The sequence below is a fragment of the Misgurnus anguillicaudatus genome, chromosome 12 (genome assembly GCF_027580225.2).
Source record: "Misgurnus anguillicaudatus chromosome 12, ASM2758022v2, whole genome shotgun sequence".
Classification (NCBI taxonomy): Eukaryota; Metazoa; Chordata; class Actinopteri; order Cypriniformes; family Cobitidae; genus Misgurnus; species Misgurnus anguillicaudatus.
The window spans coordinates 30,205,446-30,232,124 of NC_073348.2; the positions used below are offsets into that span (position 1 = coordinate 30,205,446).

Genomic DNA, 26,679 nt, shown 5'->3' on the forward strand with positions numbered 1-26,679 from the left:
CAGATGACAGCTTTACTACCGTAGACTCTGTGCGTTTATGCCCGACCTCGATGTGCTTTTGCTCAGGGAATAAGACGAGTGCGCCAGCGGTCTTACTGATAAAGCCACTTGCAATATTTAGATTTGTTACGGCGTAACCACAATGTACTTTCTGGGCCTCGTCTTGGTAGAGTGTCAGTCTGCTTAACAGACACTCGGCAGAAAACTGCAATAAACAATGAAATAATATAATGAAAGAGGACCTGGTGGATTCTGTGACAGATGCGGTACCTCCAGGCAGGGGTGGAAAGCGAACGCAAAAGCGGTAAGCAGGTAAATCATAGAGAGTGAAGGGAATTGTGGGTTATAGAAACAAGTAGTTCCCAGTCACAAGCAATTCACACTGCAGATGATGGCATTCATAGCCCTGGACCTGTATTCTGCACAGTTGGGATATGTAAATATTTCAGAGAGAGAGAGAGAGAGAGAGAGAGACTCCATTCAATGTAACTTCAATAACTCCAATAGAATAAAGTCCATTCTACTCTCTAATCTTATTTGTTTGTAATGACAGTGCATCATGTGACTTAAATGGTTGGCAATGGCATAGCTGTTCCTGGCAGCCAAACCCACAAAAAAGATGCTGCAGCGGCCCACAAAAAATCCCATTATCCAGAAATCCGTTATCTGCTAATGTTTTTGATTTTGTTATCTAGGAGTGTTTTAAAGGGACTAATGGAGTCCTTATCTTTATTTTGCTTTGCATTTGGAAAAAATGTTGGTTGGTAATTACATGGTGCACTGGGGGTTTGTTGACTAATCAGCCTTAATATTTACATATCCATTGGTCTTGTGAATGAGGGAGGCCGTGTATAGAAATGCCAGCCTTGCTTTGATGGCTAATGGCCAATGTTTGGCCGTGCCTTGGGTGAATTACAATAACTAAGTAAAATATATATGTGTCAACTTTGAAATTGAGATTTATACATCATCTACAAGATTATTTGATTAAACTATCATATGGAATCTGAGGATGCAAACATTTTAATTATTGAGAAAATCACTTTAAAAGTTGTCTAAATTAAGTCTTTAGCAACTCACAAAAATAAAGTTTTGATAAAAATATTTTCATGGAACATTATCTTTACATAATATCCTAATGATTTTTGTATTGCATAAAAGAAAAATCAATCATATTGACCCATACAATATTGTTGGCTTTTGCTCCAAATATATCCATGCGACTTAAAGCGATACTCCAGCCAAATATTAAAATCCCACTCAATGATTTCCTCTCCCTTAAGCCAGCTGAGATACACATGTCCATCATCTTTCAAACAAATACATTTGAAGTTATTTTAGTAAATATCCTTGCTCTTCCAAGCTTTAGAACAATAGAAAACAGAGATCAGTAAGAAAGTCAACTTCTGACTTTAAACACCAAAAAGGTGCATCCATCCTTCACAAAATTAATCAACATGGCTCCAAAGGTTAATAAAGGTCTTTTGTAAGAAACTTATCCATATGTCAAACTTTATAAACTACAAATAAGATTCCGGTAATGATGCTATCTTGAACGCAATTCACGAGAGCGTTTTAGCGTAGTGAGCATTTGTTGCCATAGGTACATGGCGCACGTTTAAAGTCTGAAGTTTTCTAACATTATAAAGCATTTACTAACTAACTAAAATAACTCCAAATGTGTTGATGGACATGTGTAATTTTGATATAATATTGGGTAGCACTTTATTGTACAGTATGTGTACTTACCTTGTACATGTATGGTAAATATGTTGTACTTACAGACAAATGTGTGGTACTTACTTTTGCATATCTACATGGTTATTAAAGGTATCATTACTGTACTTACTTACCAGTGGTACATACTTGGTAGTTATTATCAGTGTTGGGGTTAATGCATTACAAGTAATGAGCATTGCGTAATAATATTACTTTTCTGAAGTAACAAGTAAAGTGACGCATTACTTTATAAATGTACACATTAATATTTGAGTTTCTTTTTGTCAAACTCTGAGACCAGAGCTTGACATTTTTGCGATGGAAATATGCAATTTCTAAATGCAGAACTTCTCAGTCATAAAAACACCTGCAAAGTAAGAAAAAGTAACCCAAAAGTAACTTAAAAGTAATGTAAGCATTTCTTTCCATGAAAAGTAACTAAGTAACGTAATTAGTTACTTTTTTGAGGACTATCTTAATAGTGTAATGCATTACTTTTAAAAGTAACTTTCTCTAACTCTAGGCAAGTATTGGGTAATACCAGATACATACTTGTAGGTATACTGTAACTAATAAGAAACACTACTGTACTTACACATGAATGTACAATATAAGTATTTAGTACTTACAGCAAGTGTGGATTAATGACCAGTACTTATAGTGTACCTATATGATAACTAATAACAAACACCACTGTACTTACAAATTGTATGTAAGTGTATAGTACTTACAGGCCTGTGTAATTACATTTGTCTGTAAGGACAACATATTTACCATATATGTACAAGGTAAGTACACGTACTCTAAAATATAGTGCAACCAATATTTGGTATAAGCCTAGTTTTGTGGTCCAGGGTCACATATGTTGTATTTTATTAAAAAGCAGTTTTTTATTTATTTCTTATAAGAAGTAATTAACAATTTAATCAGGTGACAGTTAAAAAGGCCATAATTGGATCCTTGGGCTTTAAATTATAGCCGTACATCCTAGTGGCTTCGGGAACAAACATGAGTGACTCTTCAAGCGATACTGCAAAATTTATTACCGACTGTGCCACAATTATTATATTTAATTTCCATCACACAATAAAAGCATTCTGTTAATTTTGAAGACTCTGAATGTCCCACGTGTCAAACAAATGCATATCGAAGAGAAGAGGCATAATTATTGTTGGTATTTGTAAAGAAAGCAAAAATGTGTTGGGTTGTTAATTTGTCTGGGGGCATATCTAATATGACAAGTCTATTTAAGTAGCTGCTGCGAATTCAATGGGAACATCTCTTTACAGTTCTACCATGTTCTTTTCTACCGAAGAGAATCACCATGGCGATGAGAGGAAGAGAGAAAGAAAGAGAGAGAGACGGTTAGACTGAGCAAATGCTTGTACGGAGATGTTTTGTATTAGTGGAAAACATTGTCTACATGGGAATTTAATCTAGTTGAGATCATATTTAAGTCTTTATCTAATCCTTTGTGTTATATTGTTAAATACACAAAAGTAAAGTTGGCTAAGTTTTGTTGACTGTATATGCATGAATATTCTTAAAAAAAAAACTAACTTTCTGATCATTTGCTATCTCCTGCTATCGAACATGCTCAAAATATGCCTCAAAATACCTCTAGAGACTTTTAATGACAAGACTCCACAGCAAGAGGGTAACCAATTTTAACCTGTCATTTAAACACGTATGAAGAGCGATTGACTAATCTGTGGTTGTAAATTAAATATGGCTACGCTGAAAGCCAGATGGCTCCGTGGTGTAGAGTTATTTGCACGGTGGTAATTTAGTCTCTGAATTTAAACCGGTCGACGGGACCTGATAGGTGTCTTAATTCGAAAAATTCTTCAAGGGCTTCCTGTTTATGAGAGGTGTTGACACAAGATAAGAATAATTGTAGGAAAACGTCTGTGGCGCGTGTAATGAACGATATCTCTTTTGAAACGTCAATGCCAGAGAGATGACTTTCAAGAACAAATGCTCTTTTGCCGTCTTCGTTTTAAGCCGAAACACTTTGTGGCATTTTTTTGGAAGCCGTCCCTGAGAACAGGTTTGCAATACACCTTTTGGAATGTTATGCAAATGGAACGCTGTGTTTCATAACACCACCACAGATGAAACCGTCCAAAAGCAGGTTTGATGTATAAAACATGAATTATGTTTGAAGTTTTTACAATAGCATTCTCCATCATTGAGCAAGACGATCCATTTATGCATCAGTTAAAGACCAGATCTGATATTATATTCATGACTACACAAATTTCTTTCTATCAGTGGGATTATACAATTCTTCAAAGCTGAGATTTGAAAATGAAAAAGTACTTGAACCTTATATAAAGTATTGTCTTCTATTATTAAATTTAATCAAATTAATTATTATTTTAAGTCTTACAGTATATATATATATATATATATATATATATATATATATATATATATATATATATATATATATATATATATATATATATATATATATATATATATATATATATATATATATCATACATTAGCTTCTTTTTCCTAATTTATCAGAATCAGAATTGGTTAGCTACAGTGCCACAGTTCATATTGTTATTTAACATAATCTGACAAGAAAATAAGCCAGTTCAAAACATTTTAGGTGGTTTTAGTTTACTGAATAACATATCTGCCAGATCAAGGTGTTCTTTACACCAACCTAAAAAAAATGAATTTTGGTGCTATTAAACAAAACCCAACTATAGAATGATTGACAAAATACAGTAACTGAACTTGTTACAAAAAGTCTTGAACTTTAAACTTAAATATGATACTTTTCTAAACTTTAGAAAATGTATTATATTATATGAGTCATGTTAGCAAGACACAAAGGTTAACTGTAGTTGTAATTTTCAAATGGTTGTTGCAATCATAGTGCTTCTATTGATCTAGCTCTGGATCCTACGTCTATCATCAAAATTGTGCCGAGAACTGTCTTCCATCTCTTGGTTTTGTCTAGAAGAGATACAGCTACGGCCAAAACCTAGCAAGATATTGGGTTCAGGTATGGGCGTAGGACTAGAATGAAGACAGCGGTCCTGGCGAGGTGGAATACAGCTATGGCCTAAATACCGTGAAATGTTGGGTTTGGTTGTAGGATTAACCTAAAATCAGCGCTCATTTTTGTATCCACACAGTTTCCAAAGCGCGGACAAGTGCGGATGACTGCATTCGACACATATGCAGTACATATGATTTCTTTTACAAATAATTTCTCTACCAGGCTCTCAGGGCACCACCGATCCGCGTCGTTTACAGGACATTCAAAAATTCAGGATAGATGAAGAAAAGTAGTGGACTTCTGATAAATCCACTGTGTGCTGCTGCTTTTCTCACTAATTTAGAACTATGACCACTATTGCCACCCACAGTCCGCTCGATTCAGCACTGGTTTATTTGCACTTAAACAGTTTTATCATTATTTATATTTTCTTCCCATCGCTTTGGCCCTAAGTGCGCGTGGGCCTGTGCCCATAATGCCCATTGGATATTCCTGCCCTGACTGTAAGCAGTGTTGGGGGTAACGCATAACAAGAAGCGTGCATTACGTTATAATATTACTTGTAATAATGTTACTTCTAAAGTAACGAGTAAAGTAACGCATTACTTTTTAAATGTACACATTAATATTTGAGTTATTCAAGTTACTTTAATTAAATGTACTGATTTAAACTGAACATAGTCACATTATGCACTCTATGCGTACACCCCTGTGTGGGAACAGTTTGGGTCAGAAACTGAGATGGCAGGGCAGAGCTCGACATTTTTGGGATGAAATATGCAATTTCTGAATGCAGAACTTTTCAGTCATATAAAACACCTGCAAGGGCTGAAAGAGATCAAGCCTCAGCCAAGAAAAAATAACGCAAAAGTAACTAAAAGTAATGTAAGCATTACTTTCCATGAAAAGTAATTAAGTAATAAAATTTGTTACTTTTTTAGTAACTTAAAGTGACACTAGTTTTTCAACCATCATAATATATTTTCAAGACCCTTGTGATGGTACATCGACTTAAAATAGGTTGAATGACATGTCCACCATAGCCTGACTGGGTCTGTATCGTTTTTACTCGTACTTTTAAACTTGGGGTTTCGGGTAGTAACCCGAGCACAAAACAAAAAACTACAAAAATCTGCTTTACGGCATACGTCACTTCCTCCACTTCCTTAAATTCGGGCGTGAGAGCGCAACTATTTGTTTTCCTGATGTTTTTGTCATGGCCAAAGCAGCAACTAAGAAAAAGAAACCCAAGGTTTTGTCAGAGGAGACCAGAAAGAGAAAAGGGGAAAGTGACAGAATAAAAAGAAGGACAAGGATCAATTATATTGGCCAGCGTTCGCTCGCTGGCGTGAACTAAAGAAGGAGGAGGGGTTTCTGACCGATGCTGACTTGGCCCTCATGACTTTGTACTAGTAAGTAATGTTATATTGCTTGCATATATAAGTCCTGTCTGGCGCCCGAACACTATTTTTACATGAATTTTACTGGAGGCTACTTGGAGAGTTTAAAAAGAGACTTATATCAAATGACGTTGTGGTGGCGTGGTAGCGTCATGGACCTATGACACGGGCGATCTGGGTTTGATTCCCCTTTAAGGCAATTTTTTTAATATAAACTTTAACCAAGCGACCACCATTACAACCAGTGTTGGGTAAGTTACTTAAAAAAAGTAATCCACTACAAATTACTAATTACTACTTTAAAATTGTAATTTGATTACATTACTGATTACTACATGCAAAAAGTCATCTAATTACTAATTACTTTACTTTTAAGTTACTTTGACAACATCAAATGTAAAAAAGCTACAAAGTGAAACTGTCAGAAACAAGGACGGATGAACCCAAACACAGGCGATGACAGGGGTGAACTGAAAACACTTTATTATAACAAAGACAAAACAAGAGCCCACGTGGGGGCAGAACAAACACGGAATACTGACAGATGACTTAAACTAGACTTGACTATGATTCTAACACTAGACAGAATCACACAGTAACAGTACAAAATGAACGAGCACAGGACACAATAGCATTAAATATGAAAAACTAAACAGGATAAGGAGAAAACAAGTGAGGGTAATGAACTAATGATAAAACTATTAACAGGGAGAAGAAGGTGGCGGAGACAAGAGACGAGACACCGAAGGTCATATTTGAATGCTTAAAGCTATTTTGGTGTGATTTGCACTCTCCTAAAATTACTGGTCATAATGATGCAGAAATATTTGTAGCTTTTATAATAAGTAACACATGTTTAACATTTCTCATAAAACATTCTACATTTATTAACATCTATCTATCTATCTATCTATGCACATTCATTCGCGGTTGCGGAGACTAGAGTTTTAACATGTCATCGCATTCGCGAGGGCTTTTTGGTCAAGTTAAAGAATGTTAATATTCATGTTAGTTCGTTAAATATAACAATCAAAAGTTGTTTTGGTAATTGTTTAAATAAACATATGATTAATTAATGCAAGTGCACGCATTGAGCTCATGATTAAATAACATAGTTAAATAATGTTAACAAAGAAAACCTTATTGTACATTAGTAATTTAAAAACACACCTGTACAATCATGTCATCGCGCAAAGCCCACTTTTTGGACATGTATTGTCTGTATTCCACTTGAATGATCAACCACCGCTCACACAGCATCCATTTGCTTGCGTCTCCACGAGTGATAATGCACATGCTCGTTAACTGACGCTGCGCGCATGCTCGTTAACAGACGTTGCTGAGCAACGGCAAAACGTCATTTTAAAATACATTTTAATTAATTTTTCAACACTTAATTTGTAACGCTATTAACGTAATTTTGTTGTCATTGGTAACTGTAATCAAATTACATACATTTAAAATGTAATGCGTTAAGTTACTGCGTTATCAGGAAAAGTAATTAGAGTACAGTAATGCGTTACATAGTAACGCGTTATACCCAACTCTGATTACAACTGGTTTGTAAACGTGAGCTACGCGATGAAATTATATTATATGACACTAGGGATGCACCGATAGGATTTTTTTGGGACGATACCGATTTAAACAGACAACTTCTGTCCGATACTGATGCCGATACCGATATTAAACACTTGTATACAATACTATACAGTTGGTCTATTAGCTAGTTTATTTCTGCATCAAATTATTTTTACTGAACATGGATTTGATCTAATTAACATTCAACTGACCAACATAATAAGAGAGGCACAAATTAAGCTAAAACAAATATAATAAGACAGCATGACAACCTTCAAAGGTGGTTTTAGCTATTCAGCATTTATTTTATTAACAACATTAACTCATTTTTTACATATAATGGATTTCTTTATGCAGTTAATTAATAAACAATCGGTATCGGCCTTTCTCGTGCTATTGCCGATATGCCGATGGTTTCAAATTCATCAAATATCGGCTGATTAATATCGGCGGCCGATACATCGGTGCATCACTATATGACACATGACATGCTGGAAGGCACACTTTGTGACCTAAAGAGTTGTCTTCTTTTCCTTTGTGACAGTGCTGCGGAGCTTGTGCCCACTAGGGGCGCTAGACGTGAAAAATACATGTCTAGCACCCCTTAGTGGCCAAAAAGTTTCATGGTGTGCCTTTAATATTGTAATGCATTACTTTTAAAAGTAACTTTCCCCAACACTGACTGTAAGTGGGTTACTCATAGCTGGACTCTTTAAAGTAAACCTAGACGGTAGGGATGTAACGATTCAATCACGATTCAATCGCGGTCCTCATTAAAAATGCCTGTCTGAAATCGATTCTGAATCGCAAGGCTGCGATTCTTCGTTTTATACACAGCTTGTGCCTGTATTATGGCATTTGGTCAGTAGGAAGTCCTTATCAATCTAAAATCATTATGAGTCGGAGTCGTTTATAATGTGCATTTAAAAAAGCAACACTCGTTAAACAAAATCATTCAAAATATTCTTTATTATTATGAAAATACCTGAAACAATTTGAAGAACAGCGTATAAATATTCATGTGTAGACATTTCCTGGAATAGCGTTTGTAATGCTACTTCTTGTGTGGCACAAAGGGAGTTTCTGCACGGGAGCGCCCCCTGGTGTTCGGATGTGCCTGGATTTCACCGTAATTCATTCAAATTCATTCATTGAGAAAACGCGCATTTGCACGATGAATCGTTACACCCCTACTAGACGGTGAAATGACGGCTGTTGCTTGCTGTGTACCCAGTCACTTCTTACTACTGTATGTGCCCTACTTTTATATAGGCTGTTAAAGTAATATTGCCACAACCTTTTGGGTGTATTTGCAAAAAGTCCTTTAGTAAGTGCCAAAACAACACAGAAAGTGCATTAAAATAAAGCTGTCAGAAAATGCAATTAATTCTTACTGAATTCCACTTTTATTTCAGTCCATAAAATAAACATACTTGTTTTTGAAATATCTCTTTAACGGCTATGTGGTTATGGCTGCATGTTATTGCACCATTACAAAATATTACTGTGAATATCGCAGCGATGCAGTTTAATACTACAGCATCTATTTATCCAAATGCTCTGAATTAAAATCCTGGAGCAGCACGACAGTCAGAGAATCGGTGTCTTGCATTACATATTTCTTGCCCAGAGCATTAAATACAGTATGGTATATTTATTTCCATAATTACGTGTTTGTCAGGCAAAGGAGTGCATCCAAGGCACCTCTGATTCCCCTGGCAACAATGATTGGTATTTATGTCTCTTGGTACCACAGTGCAAAGTTGTCTGAGCACGTGGGGTTAAAATAGACACAGTTTAGCGAGCACGGTTTAGTTATAATAGCCTGATTTTACACAACCTACATTTTTAGTTGGCCGAATGAGCATGGTTTCATTCCAATGCTGTGGATGATTTATCATAGGACTTGATCTTAATGAAAGAAAGCATAATTATACATTAAATCAATCCCACACACATTATGAAATTGTCTTGTGATGAAATTAAATTATAATGACATACTTTAATTTCATTCCATAAAAAGACTAGTAATATAAATGTAATACAACCAACAATGAGTAGATTTACACTCTCCTGAAGAAAACAATACAGAAAAAGAATAAAGTTAAATAAGGTTTTAGGCTTTTGTATTTAAATGAATTTATGCATCAGCTTTGACCTTAATAAACCTGCATTATATTGTGTGAACCCCTAACTCGAACATTTAAGGTACATCAATACAATGCTGCCACACAGGTTTCTTTGGAAACAGTGCTGTTTCAGTTAACAACAATCCAATCTAAAACAAGTTAGAGCAAAACACAGTTAACCACCAAAACAGCTAGAGTAAGACAAAGGGGCAGTTCAAGCTACATCAATCTCTGTATTCGAAAATAATGGTCATCACCGCCACCCCAAAGAGTCAAATTGCTCTTGGCCACCAGCTTTTTTAATGCAGCTCAGTATTTTTGTGTCCAGCGGATAGAGATCTGCCCGATCGCTCATCCATCGTGTGTTTCAGATGAAAAGAGTGATTTAGTGCAATGCAGTTTGGGTTTGTGCACACACATATGCAGTGGTGTACCATTAAATTCCAGTCACAAGCCACTTGGAGTTCCCACTTAAGCCATAAACACAGTTTTCACCGATATGTGAGGATATGTATTATCTCTCTCAAAACAGCTTCTCAACTTGATTATTGTTTTTCAGCAAAACTCTTAACCCAGGCAATCACGCTAGGTGTTTTGAATCCTGAAGTGGGTTACATTTAGCGGGCTTTAAAACAAAAACACTGCAAATCACAAAGGGCCCTCTACGCATATAACTGAGCTCTTATAGTGACACGATATCGCATTGCCAGCAGCGTTGCACCAAATCAGCCAGGAGTTCACAAACTGGGAATTGAGCTGTCGTCCCACAAATGTTATTGAAGTACTCCGCCAGTGCACTAAAGTCAACATTGCCAGCAGGGCAGAGTTTAGTGGAGCTTATGATGTCTTAGTGAGTGAGGTTTCATAGCTTCACTTTATTCAGACGTCTTAACTTATAGTGGCAAGTTATCCCTGTTGAGAAAACCTTAAGGCAATGATTCTCTTGCTGGCTGTTTTGTCTTTGAAATTGGATGAATGCTTCCAAATGTTTGAGAAAAAACAACACATTTCATATCTACTGATAAACACGGAAATCTTTCTATGAGATTAAATGGAGAACAAATTGAGACTTGGCCTAAGTGTTTAGTTTTTCTCATGATCCTCTTCATGGAGGTTCAGAAGAAAACTGAGTGCTGTCTCAAATCATGTTCAGACCTTTGAACCCAGAGGAAACATTTGATTGTATCAGGTGTGTTTTATCAATTAAAGAGGAAATTTTTCAAGACTTTTTAAAGGTGTAAAATAAATCTTTGGTGTCCCCAGAGTACATATGTGAAGTTTTAGTTAAAATACCATATAGATAATTTATTATAACTTATAATACGGGTCCAGTAAATGCTTAAATCTGATTAGATGATGAAGGTTCTGAAGGTTCTGAATTATTTTCTGGGAAATGCACGGCAAACATATCACTTGGCATAGTTAACTATAATAACGGACTAACAAAAACAACATGACAGACGATTTTCCGAGGCAATGACAGCGCTGTTAAGAGACGCACAGATGTAGCCTTACACAATCTCTCTTTCTCTCTTGTTCATGCTCTGGTTGAATCTAGAGTTAAGGGGATCGCACACCGGCCGCGCAGCTCAGCGCAGCGCAGCGCCGCGTCGCGCCTAGGAGAACTCGGAGGTATTGTAAACCGGAAGTGCACATTAAATAGCGCGAGCTTCGTCAGATAGCGTCTACTTCAAAATGCAAAATATACGTTAGCAGCCAATGTTACTTGTTAATGATTTGGGACGCATATGATGTTATGTAATGTTAAACTATGTGAGTGGCGCTGTGTGGCGCGACAGGGATTTGAACAACTTCCTGAGTCACAGCTGGGCAGCGCGGACAGGCGCCACCTGGCGGCGCCGGTGTGCGTACACTCATAGAAAACAATGTGTTAAATTTTTTTTGAACGGCGCTGAGCTGCGCGGCCGGTGTGCGATCCCCTTTAGAGTGGAGCACAGATTCTTTTAGATGACTGGAAACCTACTTGAATTTGATTTTAAATGGTGCGTTAATGGAGCTCTTTTGTTACTTGGCGAAGATGGTGAAATAACCTTTAATTGGTGATGTTGATTTTACATCTTTAACCCGAGTTATTTTATTGCTTTTTCTTTTCTTTTTTGGGTGTTTGTTTTTTATTTTTCATATTTATACTTATTAATGTGGCCTGATCACATTGCTTTGTGATCGCTCTAAGATATAATGCAATGTTTTTCAGATTGTTTAATAAAGTGTGTTAAAAGTCAAAAAAGTCTCTCTCTCTCTCTCTCTCTCTCTCTCTCTCTCTCTCTCTCTCTCTCTCTCTCTCTCTCTCTCTTTCTTTCTTTCTTTCTCTCTCTGTGTCTCTCTCGCTCTCGCTCTCTTTCTAAAAACTTAATTAATAACTGCATTAGAATGCTATCAACGGCTCAAGCCTCCATTGCCAGCTTTAAAATTACGTTTCGGAACAAGCAAAAAAGCCGTTGGATGAGATGTGGATAGTCCTACTCACAATAACGATTTAAGTACAAAAAACAGACGAATCCCTTTAAATATATCATGTTATTGATGTCTTCAGGTGTGGTTACCGCAGTATAGCAGAATAATTGGCTCCGGGCCATTGAATTATTGAAAAAAACCTGTTGGGTGTGCATTATTTTTGTAATAATTCAACTGCCCGGTCATCAATTATTCCTTGCATGTTAAAATTAACAATTTGTAGGTGTGAGCAAAAATTTGCCATTTTGGGTGTGTCCTTTTATATGCAAATGAGTTGATTTCAGCCCTAAATGGCAGTGCTGTGGTTGGATAGTGCAGATTAAGGGGCGGTTTTATTCCCTTCTGACATCACAGGGGGAGCCAAATTTCAATGACCTATTTTTTCACATGTTTACAGAAAATGGTTTACCAAAACTAAGTTATTGGGTTGATCTTTTTCTAGGTTGATAGAAGCACTGGGGACCCAATTATATCACTTTAACATGGAAAAAGTCAGATTTTCAGAATATGTCAGCTGGACCCGTAATCGAAAAAAACTTTCAAAGTGGGTCAATAAGTAAAAATAAGTAAAAATGGATGAAATACCATTGAATCACCCCTTTAATGAAAATTGTATTGGGAAAATATTCTGGATTTCGGTAAATCTGATGATGAATATTTGAGATCATGTTAAAAGTATCAATAATACTGACGTTGGAGTGCAAACTTTGCAAATCTGAGCTCTGTTTGTGAAATTGTTGAGATGTACACTGAAACTACACCGAAAGACAGAATCTACACTGACAATTCATAGATATTTTACTCAGAGAAACTTGCGAGACAAGAGCCTTAAGCTTGTTTCCATTTGCTCTCCATTAGTTCACCTAAAAATAAAAATTCTGTCATTTTTACACAAAAGAAGATAAATCATGGTAACCATACAGTAACTATTGACTTTCATAGCAGGATAAACAAATACTATGGAAGTCAATGTGTACCATCAACTGTGTGGCTTCTTTTGTGTTAAACAGAAAAAAGGAAACTTAAACAGGGTCAGAACAACATGTGGGTTAGTAAATGATAATTTTTGGGTGAACTATCCCTTTAATCTAACTGATGTCTTAAAGAGATTTAATTTGTGATTTTTCTTTGCTGAAGTCTGTAGTCAAGTCAGAGCTATTAGAAATGTAATAATCAGTAATGATATAATGTAAGCAAAATAAATATTTCAGATGCTGCAGTATTTCAAAGTAACTTTTTCGAGTTGAGATAATTCAGCTGGAATTATTTTTATCGTACATGGTCTAAAGTGATGGTATTGAGAATTAAGCATGTCTTCAGCTTCATCCTCGGCTCAACCCATAACACTGCAGAGAAATGAGTCATCCACAAATGCCAGCACGGATGTGTGCTTCCTGTTGGCATGCTTCAAATAAAGCCTCTCTCACTATACTTCAATTGAAGGGATGTTATTTTATGAAAGAAGAGTCGTGGTTCTGCAAGTGGTCTTAACCCGACATCCAACGTCCCACTCTGCATGTGATTGTCATTGTCACCTGTTGACTTTGGATCTCTAGAGTTATCCACGAGGAAACATGCTATTATGATGATTTTCGAGCTGGGAGAGGAGCAAACCTGCTGTTTTTCTTAAATTGTTCCACTTATAAATGCTTTGCCCGCTCTTGTCCTCTCAGAGGAGGTATGGCTTGTTATCAAGCAAGCACTGCGCTCGTTTGTGTGAATTGATGACTTCTTTCCAAGGCTGAACCCCTGGTCTGTGGCAGCAGGTGGTGTCTGAAGCCAGCTTTGCCTATTTATGCAATACTGGACATTTAATTGCGTGCCTCGATTTTCTTTTCATGCTCTCTGTCTGGAAATCCTTCACCTCGATTTTCAGAACATGTTTTTTATGATTTGTGCTCAAAGCTCAATTTTCCCTCCTTGATAGCTGCTTGAACAATTGTGCTGAATGGCAGGGGCTGCTACTGCCAGGCAATCAATGACCGTCGTCCGATTACATTACTCCAGACAATACCATCTGATTTGCGCGCTCTTATTGTACTGTACACTGCCCACGGCGCGTGTGCGCCGCTGCCATGACAACAACGCGCTTTCTTCAACTTTGCGCAGCTGAACTAATAAAAAGCAATGCGTGTTTATAACTTCCATTCACAGTAATCAATCGACAGCTTCTGGAAAAAGCTGTAGCACCAGACCTGAATACATTTAGCCATATAAATAATTTAGCATAACTATAGTGAATTGTTCAACTGTAGGCTAATAAATACGGCTATACTTAGGCTATACATTACTATGGTAAGATTTAAAAACACTATGAATTTTACTACAGTGCACTGTAGTAAGCACCCAAGTATACTACAGCATTAATTCATATTGGGAGGGAGATATATTTTTACTTTTAAGAGAGCGAGAGAGAGATAGAGAGAGGCGTGTATGCTCAGGCTCATACTGTAAATGAATTGAGGAGCCGCCACACACGCGCTTCATATCTGTTCACGCGCAGCTGTGGAGTGACGTTTTGCCACGTTTATTCGCTCGCGCTCTGTAGCTTTCACTTTTTAAAGTTTGAGTCTGTTAGGAAAAACGTTTTTTATGTGAATATTAAATGCAATAGCATCTAGAATAGCAGAAAGACCGAAGACGCAGAACTAAAGCGCACATTTCCTTCATGCATTTTTAGTTTATTTCAGTTGCGTGACAGCACTGCGCACTCGTAGATAAGCGCTGTGTACTTTAAGTACGCGGGGGATTTTGTTTTCTACCTGGGAAGGAAATCTGGATTAACAGATGAACTGTAATGGCTAACTAACAGTGTGCGGGACTGCTGTTGGGAAAGTGTTGAGATGAAGATGCTGGACGGATGCTGGAGGAGATGTGTTGTGGTGGGTCTCAGACTGTTGCTATTTCTTCCCGCAGGTCTGCCCGTCCGCAGCCAAGGAGATTCCAATAACAAACAGATGGACAATATCACCGTCAGACAAGGAGAGACGGTCTTCCTCAGGTACACGGTTATGATTTTGCATTTATCTAACTGTCATGTGTCTCGTATCCCGAGTGAAAAGGGCATCGGAGCTGTTAGTGTTTTGACAAGCATGACAGCGCGTGACGTGTGTCACCTGCGGCTTTTATTTATTTATTTATTGAAATCGATGTAACAAGACTGCAATTGAAAATTATTGGGTAAAGTAATGTATGAGTCATATGTTTACTGACAAAATTATTATTGTTATTTGAATAATAAAAACAAAGGTAATTTCTGTAAGTTTTAAGCTTTTTTATTAATCAGGTGTTAATGACAAAACTAACTATAGCATCACTATTTAAATCATATAAAATTGAGCTAAAACGTTATTGACCAAAGTTTTATACGTTTTGTAGTAACCTAGTGTAGGTAAAGTTGAATGTAGTTTGATAGCCTATGTGGTTTGTACAGTATAACAAACCAATCTTATTCAGTTCAGTTCAAACATTTATTCAGTCAGTTCAAACAATCAAAGTACAATTTAGTCTCAGTACTTTCTGTTTTACATATTTTACATGTTTATGCATTAAAACCAAAAGTGGTAATTAATTTCGACAGATTATGTCTTTTAACTGGTACTTCTGTGAACTTTGTGTGTATGTGTATGAATTTGACTGCTGGATATTCACATTTTTTAAAAGATTAGCAACTATCTTGTTATTTTAGGTGGTTCTCACAAATAGTCCGCCAAATGCTTTAAATCTAATCACATTTGTGTGTAGGATAGAGAAAACATAATTACTGTAACCTGAAAACAATGAAAGTGTTCAGCTGTCCTCACTGGTTTTTGCAAGTTTGGGTCATGTGACAAGGTTACAAAAAGTAGGCTATAGGCTAGAGTACGTATTTCTGGTGTAGTGATGTGTAACAATAGGGACTGCATTACCCATAATGCACAAGAGAGCATGGAGTGATGATGTATGTGGGGTGGGGTGGAGAAAGAATAATAAAGGAGAATGGGTCACCATGTGAGTTGGACATGATGGCGTACTGCGTGTTTACTAAGAAAGCACATCGATTAATACATGGTGTACTAATCTTTAGGGTCTTCATATGTTGTAATTAGGAGCTCATAACCTTCTGTAGATATTATTATGAACCATATAGTAGGATTACACCCACTTTAATACAGCTAATACAGCTTAATACACCCTTTCAAAAAGTACAGCTTTGCACCTAAGGATTTCATTTTAGTACCTCAGAGGTACATACTGGGACCAAAGAGAGCTTATTAGTACCTCAAAAATACATATTAGTATCTCAAAGGTACATGCTGGTACTAAATGTTTACATATCTGCACCTAATGGTCCATACAATGACCTTTTTAAATGGTGCTGCCCCACTGACAGCTTGGGTACATATTTTGACTTTTCTAACTATGTAGGTCCTTAAGGTACGGTAATCTACCCAAAATGGTATTCTGTTTTGTAGTCCTGTAAAGGTACCAAACGGAAAGTTAGGGTCTAGCCCCAGTGACAGAAAAGGTACAGTTTTTTGCCTTTATTTCTGACAGTGTAGGCACTCTATGCTTTAATGTTTTTAAATTGATCCAATCCACTTTAGTTTTTTATTTGGTAACCAATTTGTTGTTGATTTTGAGAAAATGCAGTTTACAGAATAATTTAGGCTGTTTTAATTGTTAAGGACGACATGACATTTGACAGTTTTGTGGCTTTTAGTCTATGACTGTGAGTTTGTTAAACTATATTCAAAAAGAAACTTCGAAAAGTTTACACGGTTAGCCTTTAGTAGCTAAATGCTTTTAAAGCTGCAATGGATGTGCATTTTAAAGTAATATTTGATACAGTGTAGTAACCGACAGTCTGTAGTTGAGTGTTAAATCAAACCTGTCCACATATACATTGGCTAGCTGCAACTTTTATCGTTGTTATAAACCTCTGGTGAGGTTATATAAAATGTTCAGCGACAGATACATTGCCATTCTTTCTGACAGCAACAAAGTTTACTGTTATCATACCTGCTGCCCTAGGTGATGTTTTCAGTAATGTCTTCCACCCCTCAGGTGAACATTAGCCGAAAACTGGCTCTGGCACTTTCAATTACCCTTGGGACAAAACATAACAATGCTATTACATAAAAAATAAGATTCATTGCCCAAATTCTCTCTGGTGTGGGCTAACTCAAAGCCCTCTTACAGAATTATATGACAGCGATTGAGAGAGTTTTAGGGCAGTGAGTGGGTGTTGAAGTGCTGCACTGTCTGAAGAGCATTATGGGATATGGCGGCTGATTGGTTGAAAGTTGAGGAAGAGGACAGTTGTGGTTTAATTGGTGAGATTGATGGGGTACGGAAAGGCACACAAACGACGATATACAAGTACCTTAAATATGTGCATCCAAACGTTTGAGTGAGAAAGGGAGGTAACAAAGTTCCCGAAACATAAGCTTAAAAGCCGCTAAATGCCACCTCTATTCGGACGGGATTTGTGTCACATAGAAAGGTGGGGTAAGGCAATTTTAATCAGAGCTTCTCCATGATTTTAGTCCCGTCCGAATGCTTCATCTTAGTTACCATTACGGAAATGTCAGTAAAGATTACGATGTCTTTTACCTTCTGTAAAAAGGTCTGGAGAAATTACCTCAGGTAATACTAATCTCTTTGCGAATAGACCTGCTATAAAAATAAATGTTTTGTCATTTTTTCTGTAATTTTGCATGTTTTTTCTCCAAATATGAAAGCTCTTAAAGAAACATTCACTTGCGTTCTAGTTGGTGGAACAAGTCAGTTGTCAATTCTCTCCAAAATCTTGAGCAACTTAAGGACATTCACTTAAAACTATTCGATAAACACGTTCCCATATTGTGTGGTTATGCACCATGGTCCATTTTCGAGTTTTTCGTTGATGCCATGTTGTGTGTTTGCACACTTGATATTTGAAAGCAATGTAATGTTCATGTGACGACAAGGGAGGTGACGCCGCTGCATAATGAAGTTACCCCTCCCACTTCTGAATGTTTTATCCTGTGTGAATTGGCCATCAGTATTACAGATATCCTGTGGTAAAATTGCATTGCTTCATCTAACCTCATAAATGAGTTCTGTCCGAATAGTGCTAAAGATTGAGATATTTTATTGCTCTTGGCACGTATTATACGTTCATCAAATACTTTTGCTTTAAATCTGCTTAATCCTGGTTTGTTACCATTAAAGGGATAGTTCACCCAAAAATGAAAATAATGTCATGAATGAGTCACCCTCATGTCGTTCCAAACTCTTAAGAGCTTTGTTCATCTTCGGAACACAGTTTAAGATGTTTTATATTTAGTCCAAGAGCTTGTTGACCCTTTATTGAAAATCTATGTACACTGTCCATGTCCAGATAGGTAATAGAAACATCATCAAGTAGTCCATGTGACATCAGTGGGTCAGTTAGAATGTGTCGAAGCATCGAAAATACATCTTGGTCCAAAAATAACAAAAATTACGACTTTATTCAGCATTGTCTTCTCTTCCGCGTCTGTTGTGAAGTGCATGCCCGAGACTAAAGTCACGTGACTGCAGTGACGCCGATGACGTGTTATCTGGTGCGCCTCAGCTGTTTTTTTTTTTGTGCGCCTGGACTTCGTTACCAGTCTGAAGGAGACGCACTCTGTAAGTTTAAAAAAAAAAACTTCGCAAACATGTCTGAGGATAACACGTCATTCGTGTCACTGCAGCCACGTGACTTTAGCATGCGCTTCACAACAGATGCGGAAAAGAAGACAAAGCTGAATAAAGTCGTAATTTTTATTATTTTTGGACCAAATGGTATTTTTGATGGACAGTATACCGTACGTAGATTTTTAATGAAGGGTCAACAAGCTCTCAGACTAAATATAAAACATCTTAAACTGTGTTCCGAAGATGGACGGAGGTCTTATGAATTTGGAACGACATGAGGGTGAGTCATTAATGACATTTTTTTTTTATTTTTGGGTGAACTATCCCTTTAAGAGTCTGATACAAAATGCTCATTTCCAAGAAAGCATGTCAGACGCACTCACAGTAGAGGGTTCTGCATCTGAGCTTTTCATATAGAGACCAGTTCACTGAGAAGATTAGTAGTCTTGAATGCTGAAGCAATTAAAATGCCAATTAATGAATAATACAACAGAATAAGTCATTGAGTTTAGCTGGGTGTTACAGCTCAAACAGGTCTGTTTTCCCCTGTGTTTTGTGGTTGCCATATTTGAAATACGTTTTGGAGGGAGACCAAGAACGTGATAACTTCTGACAAAATGCCTGTTTCAGAAATAAATCAACTGTATCATATGGTAAAAAATACCTAGGGTATATCATGTCAGTAGGAACAAACTATTCAAACGCTGTACGTGCACAAACCGTCAAACATAATGAATTTTCTTCTGCTGCATTGTAGTGCATTGCAGCTTTTTCACATTACAATATTTTTATATTAAAAATAAAGCTTACTACAGTAAAATGCTTCACCTGTATGGATCCATATAAGGCCTTTAAAGGGGCCATGGCCCAAGAATTTTTTAAGATGTCAAATAAATCTTTGGTGTCCCCGGAGCATATATGTGAAGTTTTAGCTTAAAATACCATATAAATAATTTATTATAGCATGTTAAAATTGCCACTTTGTAGGTGTGTGCAAAAATGTGCCGTTTTGGGTGTGTCCTTTTAAATGCAAAAGCAGCTGATGAAATTCAAACATTGATCACAATGATGGTGGTTTGTTGCAAATAAAACTCAATTGTGCTTTTCTTTGCACTAAATGGCAGTGCTGTGGTTGGATAGTGCAGAATAAGGGGCGGTATTATTATAATATGAGCTCCTTATGACATCATAAGGAAAGCCAAATTTCAACGACCTATTTTTTCATGTGCTTGTAGAGAATGGTTTACCAAAACTAAGTTACTGGGTTGATCTTTTTCACATTTTCTAGGTTGATAGAAGCACTGGGGACCCAATCATAGCACTTTAACTTGGAAAATGTCAGATTTTCATCCCATGGCCCCTTTAACATCCACACAACTTAGCCTTATTTGTACTACTTCTACAGACTTGACAGATGTAAAAACATGATAAGAACCGAAAATGTGACACTGGACAACAAACCAGTCATAACGGTAACATTTTTAAAATTGAGTTTCATACATAATCTGAAAGCTGAATAAATAAGCTTTCCATTGATTTATGGGTGTTAGGATAGGACAATATTTGGCCGAGATACAACTATTTAAAAAAAAATCACCTTTAGAGTTGTCCAAATGAAGTCCTTAGCAACACATGACTAATGATAAATACATTTTTTTATATATTTATGATAGGAAATTTACAAAATATCTTCATGGAACATGATTAATATACTCATAATTTTTATTTTATTTTTGACCCATAAAATGTATTTTTGGCTATTGCTACAAATATACCTGTGCTACCCTTTACCCTTCACAACCTACATTATTTATTATTAATTAAGTTTATTTAGAAACATAAATAAACTTTAGACAGTCATCCGATGTATGCATCAGCACTTCCTAAGACATCCTGCCAACATCACAAAAATGCATTACTGTTGAGTAAAAGCTAGTTGTGTTTTTATGTAACATGGATTTGCTTTTTTGGATTTTGCAACACTCACTTTACCGCTGGTGGCTGACAATCCTGTGATTCATTGACGTGCTGGATATATAGCTTGTTAGTACCACTGAGAGTCTGGACACTGGCCTTGTACTGCTTGTTAGGTCCCATAGCAGCCTGTTTCCTCTCTCAATGCATGTTCACTCTTAGCATTAAATGAGACGTCTGTGAGATGTACTGTACATCAACGTTTTAGAAGCTGTTTATAGCGTGGCAAGAAAACATTCATACTACCATCTAATACCAGTTCCCACTGGTAGATAAAGTGCTCTTTATTGAGTTCTCCGTGATAAAATCTCTCAGCAATTTGACTGTCTTTTGTTGATGCCTAAAATACATCAGCTGTTGTTTTCTCCAAGACCCAAATGCTGATGAGGAGAGGCAAATCCTTGCAATTTCCTATAAGCCCACCAGGTTTAACCTGCATAAGAATCTAATATTCTCGCTTGTGTATGTTCTTCATTTTTATTTCTTAATAATTGGTGCTTATATATTGAGGATTTTGCTCATACTTGGAGTTATGGATTTTTAAAACCCTTAAACTTAATTAAGACAAAAGCATTCGATTTTTGTTGATGAAGGGACCTGAGCATGCTGCACAACTCTTTATCCAGATCCTTGTAATCTCTAGTGTGGACTACTGTAATGCTCTCCTTGCTGGTCTTCCTGCAATCATCGGCAATCGACTCCAATTGGTTCAGAACGCAGCAGCTCGGCTCATCTTCCAGGAGCCCAAAAGAGTTCATGTGACGCCCCTCTTCATCTCTCTCCACTGGCTATACCGTTTGAAGCCTGTATCAGGTTTAAGTTTCTACAGTTTGCTTGCTGAACCATCACTGGCTCTGTAAATGTAAATGTTTTTGTTGTGTGGTACGATAAGGTTGGACACAACTCGTCTCAACTTTCTTTACTTTGGCTCGATTTAATTTTCCACTGCAGTTTACACTGTAAAATTTGAAAGCTAGATTAACTTAAAAAATTACTTTAGTTGCTAACTCCTAAATCTCCAACTTAAATGTTCTCATTGTAAGTGAAAAATATAAGATGAAACAGCCTAAATCTTAAAGTGTTACCAGTTAAGATTCTTTGTTTTATGTTTTTCACACTTTGTGGGCTGTTTTGGGTGTGTCCTTTAAAATGCAAATGAGCTGATGAAATTCAAACACTGATCACAATGATGGTGATTTGTTGCAATTGAAACTGTCAATTATTTTCTCTCTCCCTCTTTCTCTCTGCACTAAATGGCAGTGCTGTGGTTGGATAGTGCAGATTAAGGGGCGGTTTTATTTTAATAAGATATCCTTAGGACATCATAAGGAGAGCCAAATTTCAATGACCTAATTTTTCACGTTCTTGCAGAGAATGGTTTACCAAAACTAAGTTACTGGGTTGATCTTTTTTCACATTTTCTATGTTGATAAAAGCTCTGGGAACCCATTTATAACACTAAAACATGGAAAAAGTCAGATTTTCATTCCATAGCTCCTTTAAATACTGTGTGCTTACAACCTCTCTAGTACAAGGAAATGTCAGAACCGCACATATTACAAGCTCATGTGCGAAGAAGAGCCTGAATCATGGGCATTACAGAATGAGTCCATGACGCACGCATTCAGGTCCGAGCAAGAGTCCAAGACGTGCCCATTAAGTCTTGGTGCGTGCGAGAAAGAATCCGCGTCCATTGCAAGCTCTCTCGCGCAAAGTGAAACCCACAAACCCCTTTCATGCGAGGAAAAGCACGCAGTGTGCATGTTAATGTGAAACTATGATGATGATTATAATAACCATCGGCAACTATCGTCATGAATGCATGCTATTGGGGATATGTCTGACGATCGTCGATACACGATATTATCGTTTATCAGCACAACCCTAGCCCCCACACCACTAGGGGCCCCCCTTGATCTCAAAATCATTTAAATACCATTATACCAAATCAAAATGTGTAAATAAAATGCTATAATTTTAATGATTTGCAAACATGCAAATTTTTAAAAATAGTTAATGATTTCTTTAATTACTTGAAAATAAAAAATTGCGATTTTCTAGGCAGATATGGCTAGGAACTATACTCTCAAACTGGCGTAATAATCAAGGACTTTGCAGCTTTAAAATGGCTGCCGGGGGCGTAGTGATATTACGCACTGACCGAAAATAGTCCCCTTTGGTTACTTTCAATGGCAGGGGACTATTTTCGGTCAGTGTGTAATATCACTACGCCTGCTGCAGCCATGTTACATCAGCAAAGTCCTTCATTATTACGCCAAAATGAGAGTATAGTTCCTAGCAATATCTCCGTAGAAAATCACAACTTTTAATTTTCCCCCAGTCTTAGTACGCGATGTAACTACAAAAGACTCAAGTTTTAAATACGAAAAATATCGAAACTCTTTGGTCCTTTTTTAGCGCGATGCTAATGGTCTAATCAGATTCAATGGATTGTGCTAAGCTATGCTAAAAGTGCTAGCGCCAGACACGGAGATCAGCTGAATGGATTTCAAAACGGTAAAAATAAAATGTTTTACTCTAGGGGAGCTGGGAAATGAGCATATTTTCAAAAAAGTGGAGTGTCCCTTTTAGAGGTAGTACTTGATATTTTTGTAATGTTATAAACTTGATAATGGGCATTTTTTTCAGATCCAAGTCCCTAATACACAGTTTTGTGTTGAGAGTTCAGTGTGGTAATATTTAAAGCAGATATCTCATGATCATATCCCGTTTCTCAGAAAAAGTTCTCGTATTAACATTGAGCCCTACTGAACAATCAGATACTGAGATATCCGCAGCAGAGCAGAAGAGAAGAATAAACCAGAGAGGTCTGAATAGACTGTTGCTCAGGAAAAAAATAAGCTTCTCGCTGATAAGATTGAGAGGGTGCTAATTTGATTTCACAGCGAGCTGCTCAACATTATCTGTCTAATTCCACTTTACTTTACCTTACATCAACATTCCCTTGTCTCTCATTAATGCCTAATCATTTGAGCCACCATCACAGAGCCAGGCAGGAGCACGGGGTGCTGTCAGAATGAATGACCATCCAGACAATTCGAAGACCTAGGATTAATCAGTGTTTTGATATTTCAGTATTAATTTGCATTGCTAGAATGGACTCGTACTCTTGTTTGATTTATTTTCCGCTGAAAGGAGCTCGCGTCCACCTGAATAACGGGATGAAAGACAGGATGCCTCTGTTGGAGAGAGTATTAGTGGCAGATGTTTGTCAATTATTTCGGTCTGAGCTTCTGTCGTGGCGTAATGACACTGTGGCAGCTCTTTGGCCAGGCCACACACTAAATGGGCCAGTACCTTGTCATCTCTCAAATAATTTCTTCAGGCCGGACCCATTAACCGTAAAGAAGAAAGACGGCGATACAAAGGTAATGGAATAAAAACAGAAGACCACAGGGCAGTTATCACTATCCCATATTTTTCTTTGGAGCATAGTGTCTCCCCTCGAACATCTCTAATATCATGTTTTCCTTCATGGTTCTTTCTGTAAATGTGGCCCCCCAGTGCACTCATTTCCCTGACTGTGAAAGTAGTATTGTTGTTTTGGAGAAATTGCATGTTGTCAATATGCATTTGTCCCTTTGAGAGCAGAGATGGACCACTTGTGCCGTTCAAATGTGCCAAATTGCACAAACCCGAAACGACAAACTGTGACAGCGAAAATAAGTCTGTTGGTCTGAGCCTTATTGTCTACAGCATACGGGTTTGTCGGGCTTTTTGTTTGAGAAAATAATCTCTTGTCCTTCACTGTCGATTGAAATAAGCAAGTGGGCTGATTTGAATCGAGAACGTTTGAAAGCATACATCAATACTTCGGAACTAGTATTGTACTCTGATTTTCGCTAGCTTTGTGCTGGATGTCTGTTTGAGGAGTATTTCTCTTAGAAACTGAAAGTTACAGTATATCTGCTTATATAAAACTGTTCGTTCCAGTCCTTGATTCTGATGTTTTGTTTATGATATGTATTACTGTGCAGCACCCCTAGCAACGACCCTTAAAGGGGACATATCATGAAAATCTGACTCTTTCCATGTTTAAGTGCTATAATTGGGTCCGCGGTGCTTCTATCAACCTAGAAAATGTGAAAAATAACAACTCCAGTAACTCTCTGCAAGCATGTGAAACAATAGGTCATTGAAATTTGGCTCCCCTTGTGATGTCAGAAGGGGATCTTATTATAATAATACCGCCTCTTTATCTGCACTATCCAACTCTAAAAGAGAGAACAGTTTCAATTTCAACAAACCACCAACATGGCGATCAGTGTTTGCAATTCATCATCTCATTTGCATTTTAGAACACACCAAAAATGGCACATTTTGGCTCACACCTACAAAGTGGCAATTTCAACATGTTGTAATAAATTATAATTTTTTTAGCTAAAACACATAATGTACTTTGGGGACACCAAATATTTATTTGACATCTTAAAAAATTATTTTGAAATGTCCCCTTTAAGTCATACCTTTAAAGGGGTGGTTCAATGGTATTTCATCATTATGACTTATTAACACAGTTATAGAGTTGTTTCCTCATGCTAAACGTAGGCAAAGTGTCAAAAAAGCAGTTGGGCGTGTTACAGAGTATTTCTGTGCCGAATGCACTTCGCCAGGGTTCGTACAAGTTTCGGAAAGTTTTTTTTCCGATTACGGGTCCAGCAGTTTCAGGGGTTTCTATACGTATCACTTCTTTTAATGGGCACTTCCCCGGCAAACCCAACCACCCGTCAATCAGCGGGAGACACTAGAACTTGCAAACATCACATCACGTGACACAGCTTTGTTTAATTTTAAAACTCATCAATGGAACGAAAGAAAAAGTTTGTTTTTGGATGTAAGGAGAATAAATCCAGCCTTATGGAAACAATAGATATAGTTTATTATCCGGGTAGCAGCGGAGTTTTGCGAATTGCGTGTGTGTTTGATGCGCTGGATTTCATTGAAAAGTCCCAACCGGGTCATGAGTTGAATACTTCTGTCTTATGTTGGAAATAGGTGTGTGCATATTATATAAATGACACGAACATGTAGTAAATCATAAGTTAAACAGTGTTGTATAGTGTTGCATGACTCGTACTTGCTCCTCCCGCGGTAGTAACTCCTCCTTCTTCATTTTTTCATACGTTATCGGAAATATTCGGTAAAGCTAATCTTTCTTTTATAAATCTGATTAAACTAAAGACTCTTCGGAGATATAAAGGATGTAATACTACTCTATAGGTACTCCAGATTAACATCAGAAATGCAGAAACAGCGTGTGTTATGTGAGCTTTATGTGTAAATAATTATGCAAATCCATTTATGTTGAGGTTACTTGCTAAGTGCCTTTTACATGAAATAAAAATCTTACTCAGTAAACAAATCTCTGTGTGTCTATTTTATCCTTACAAGACAATTTCTTTCATAATAACAAACAATAAGAAACATCAGCTCCTTAGAGGGCTTACTTTTTAAAGCTTCAGTACAAATTTAACATGGACACGTGCAAATATTTAAACAGACAGCCAGGAAGAACACATTACCCAGCACAGTTAGCTCACACCCCCCTATCGTTCTTAAAACACATCACCACAGCAAAACGTGCTCCTAAAACTGGATATTTTGCCCACACATGCCTATTAAAATTCCTGTCTGCAGTTTATTTTATCAGCTGGACCCAACATTAGATGTTTGATTCCTTGCGTCCCCAGAGAACCTATAGGTGAGCTATGTA

At 37.1% G+C, this 26,679-nt stretch overlaps 1 protein-coding gene across 6 annotated transcripts in view; it reads left to right on the top strand.

Moving 5' to 3' along the window:
• ntm (neurotrimin) overlaps nucleotides 1-26,679 on the top strand; it is a 372,932-nt gene that overhangs the window by 238,639 nt on the left and 107,614 nt on the right. For 2 of the 6 annotated variants that reach the window (XM_055208263.2, XM_055208264.2), the window contains exon 1: nucleotides 14,796-15,327. In XM_055208263.2, coding sequence (XP_055064238.2) covers nucleotides 15,170-15,327 — 158 coding nt within the window. In that variant the 5' untranslated portion in view covers nucleotides 14,796-15,169. Of the gene's footprint in view, nucleotides 1-14,793; nucleotides 15,328-26,679 lie in introns of those variants that run through there. The other 4 variants (XM_055208259.2, XM_055208260.2, XM_055208258.2 and 1 more) reach the window with 4 other exon arrangements.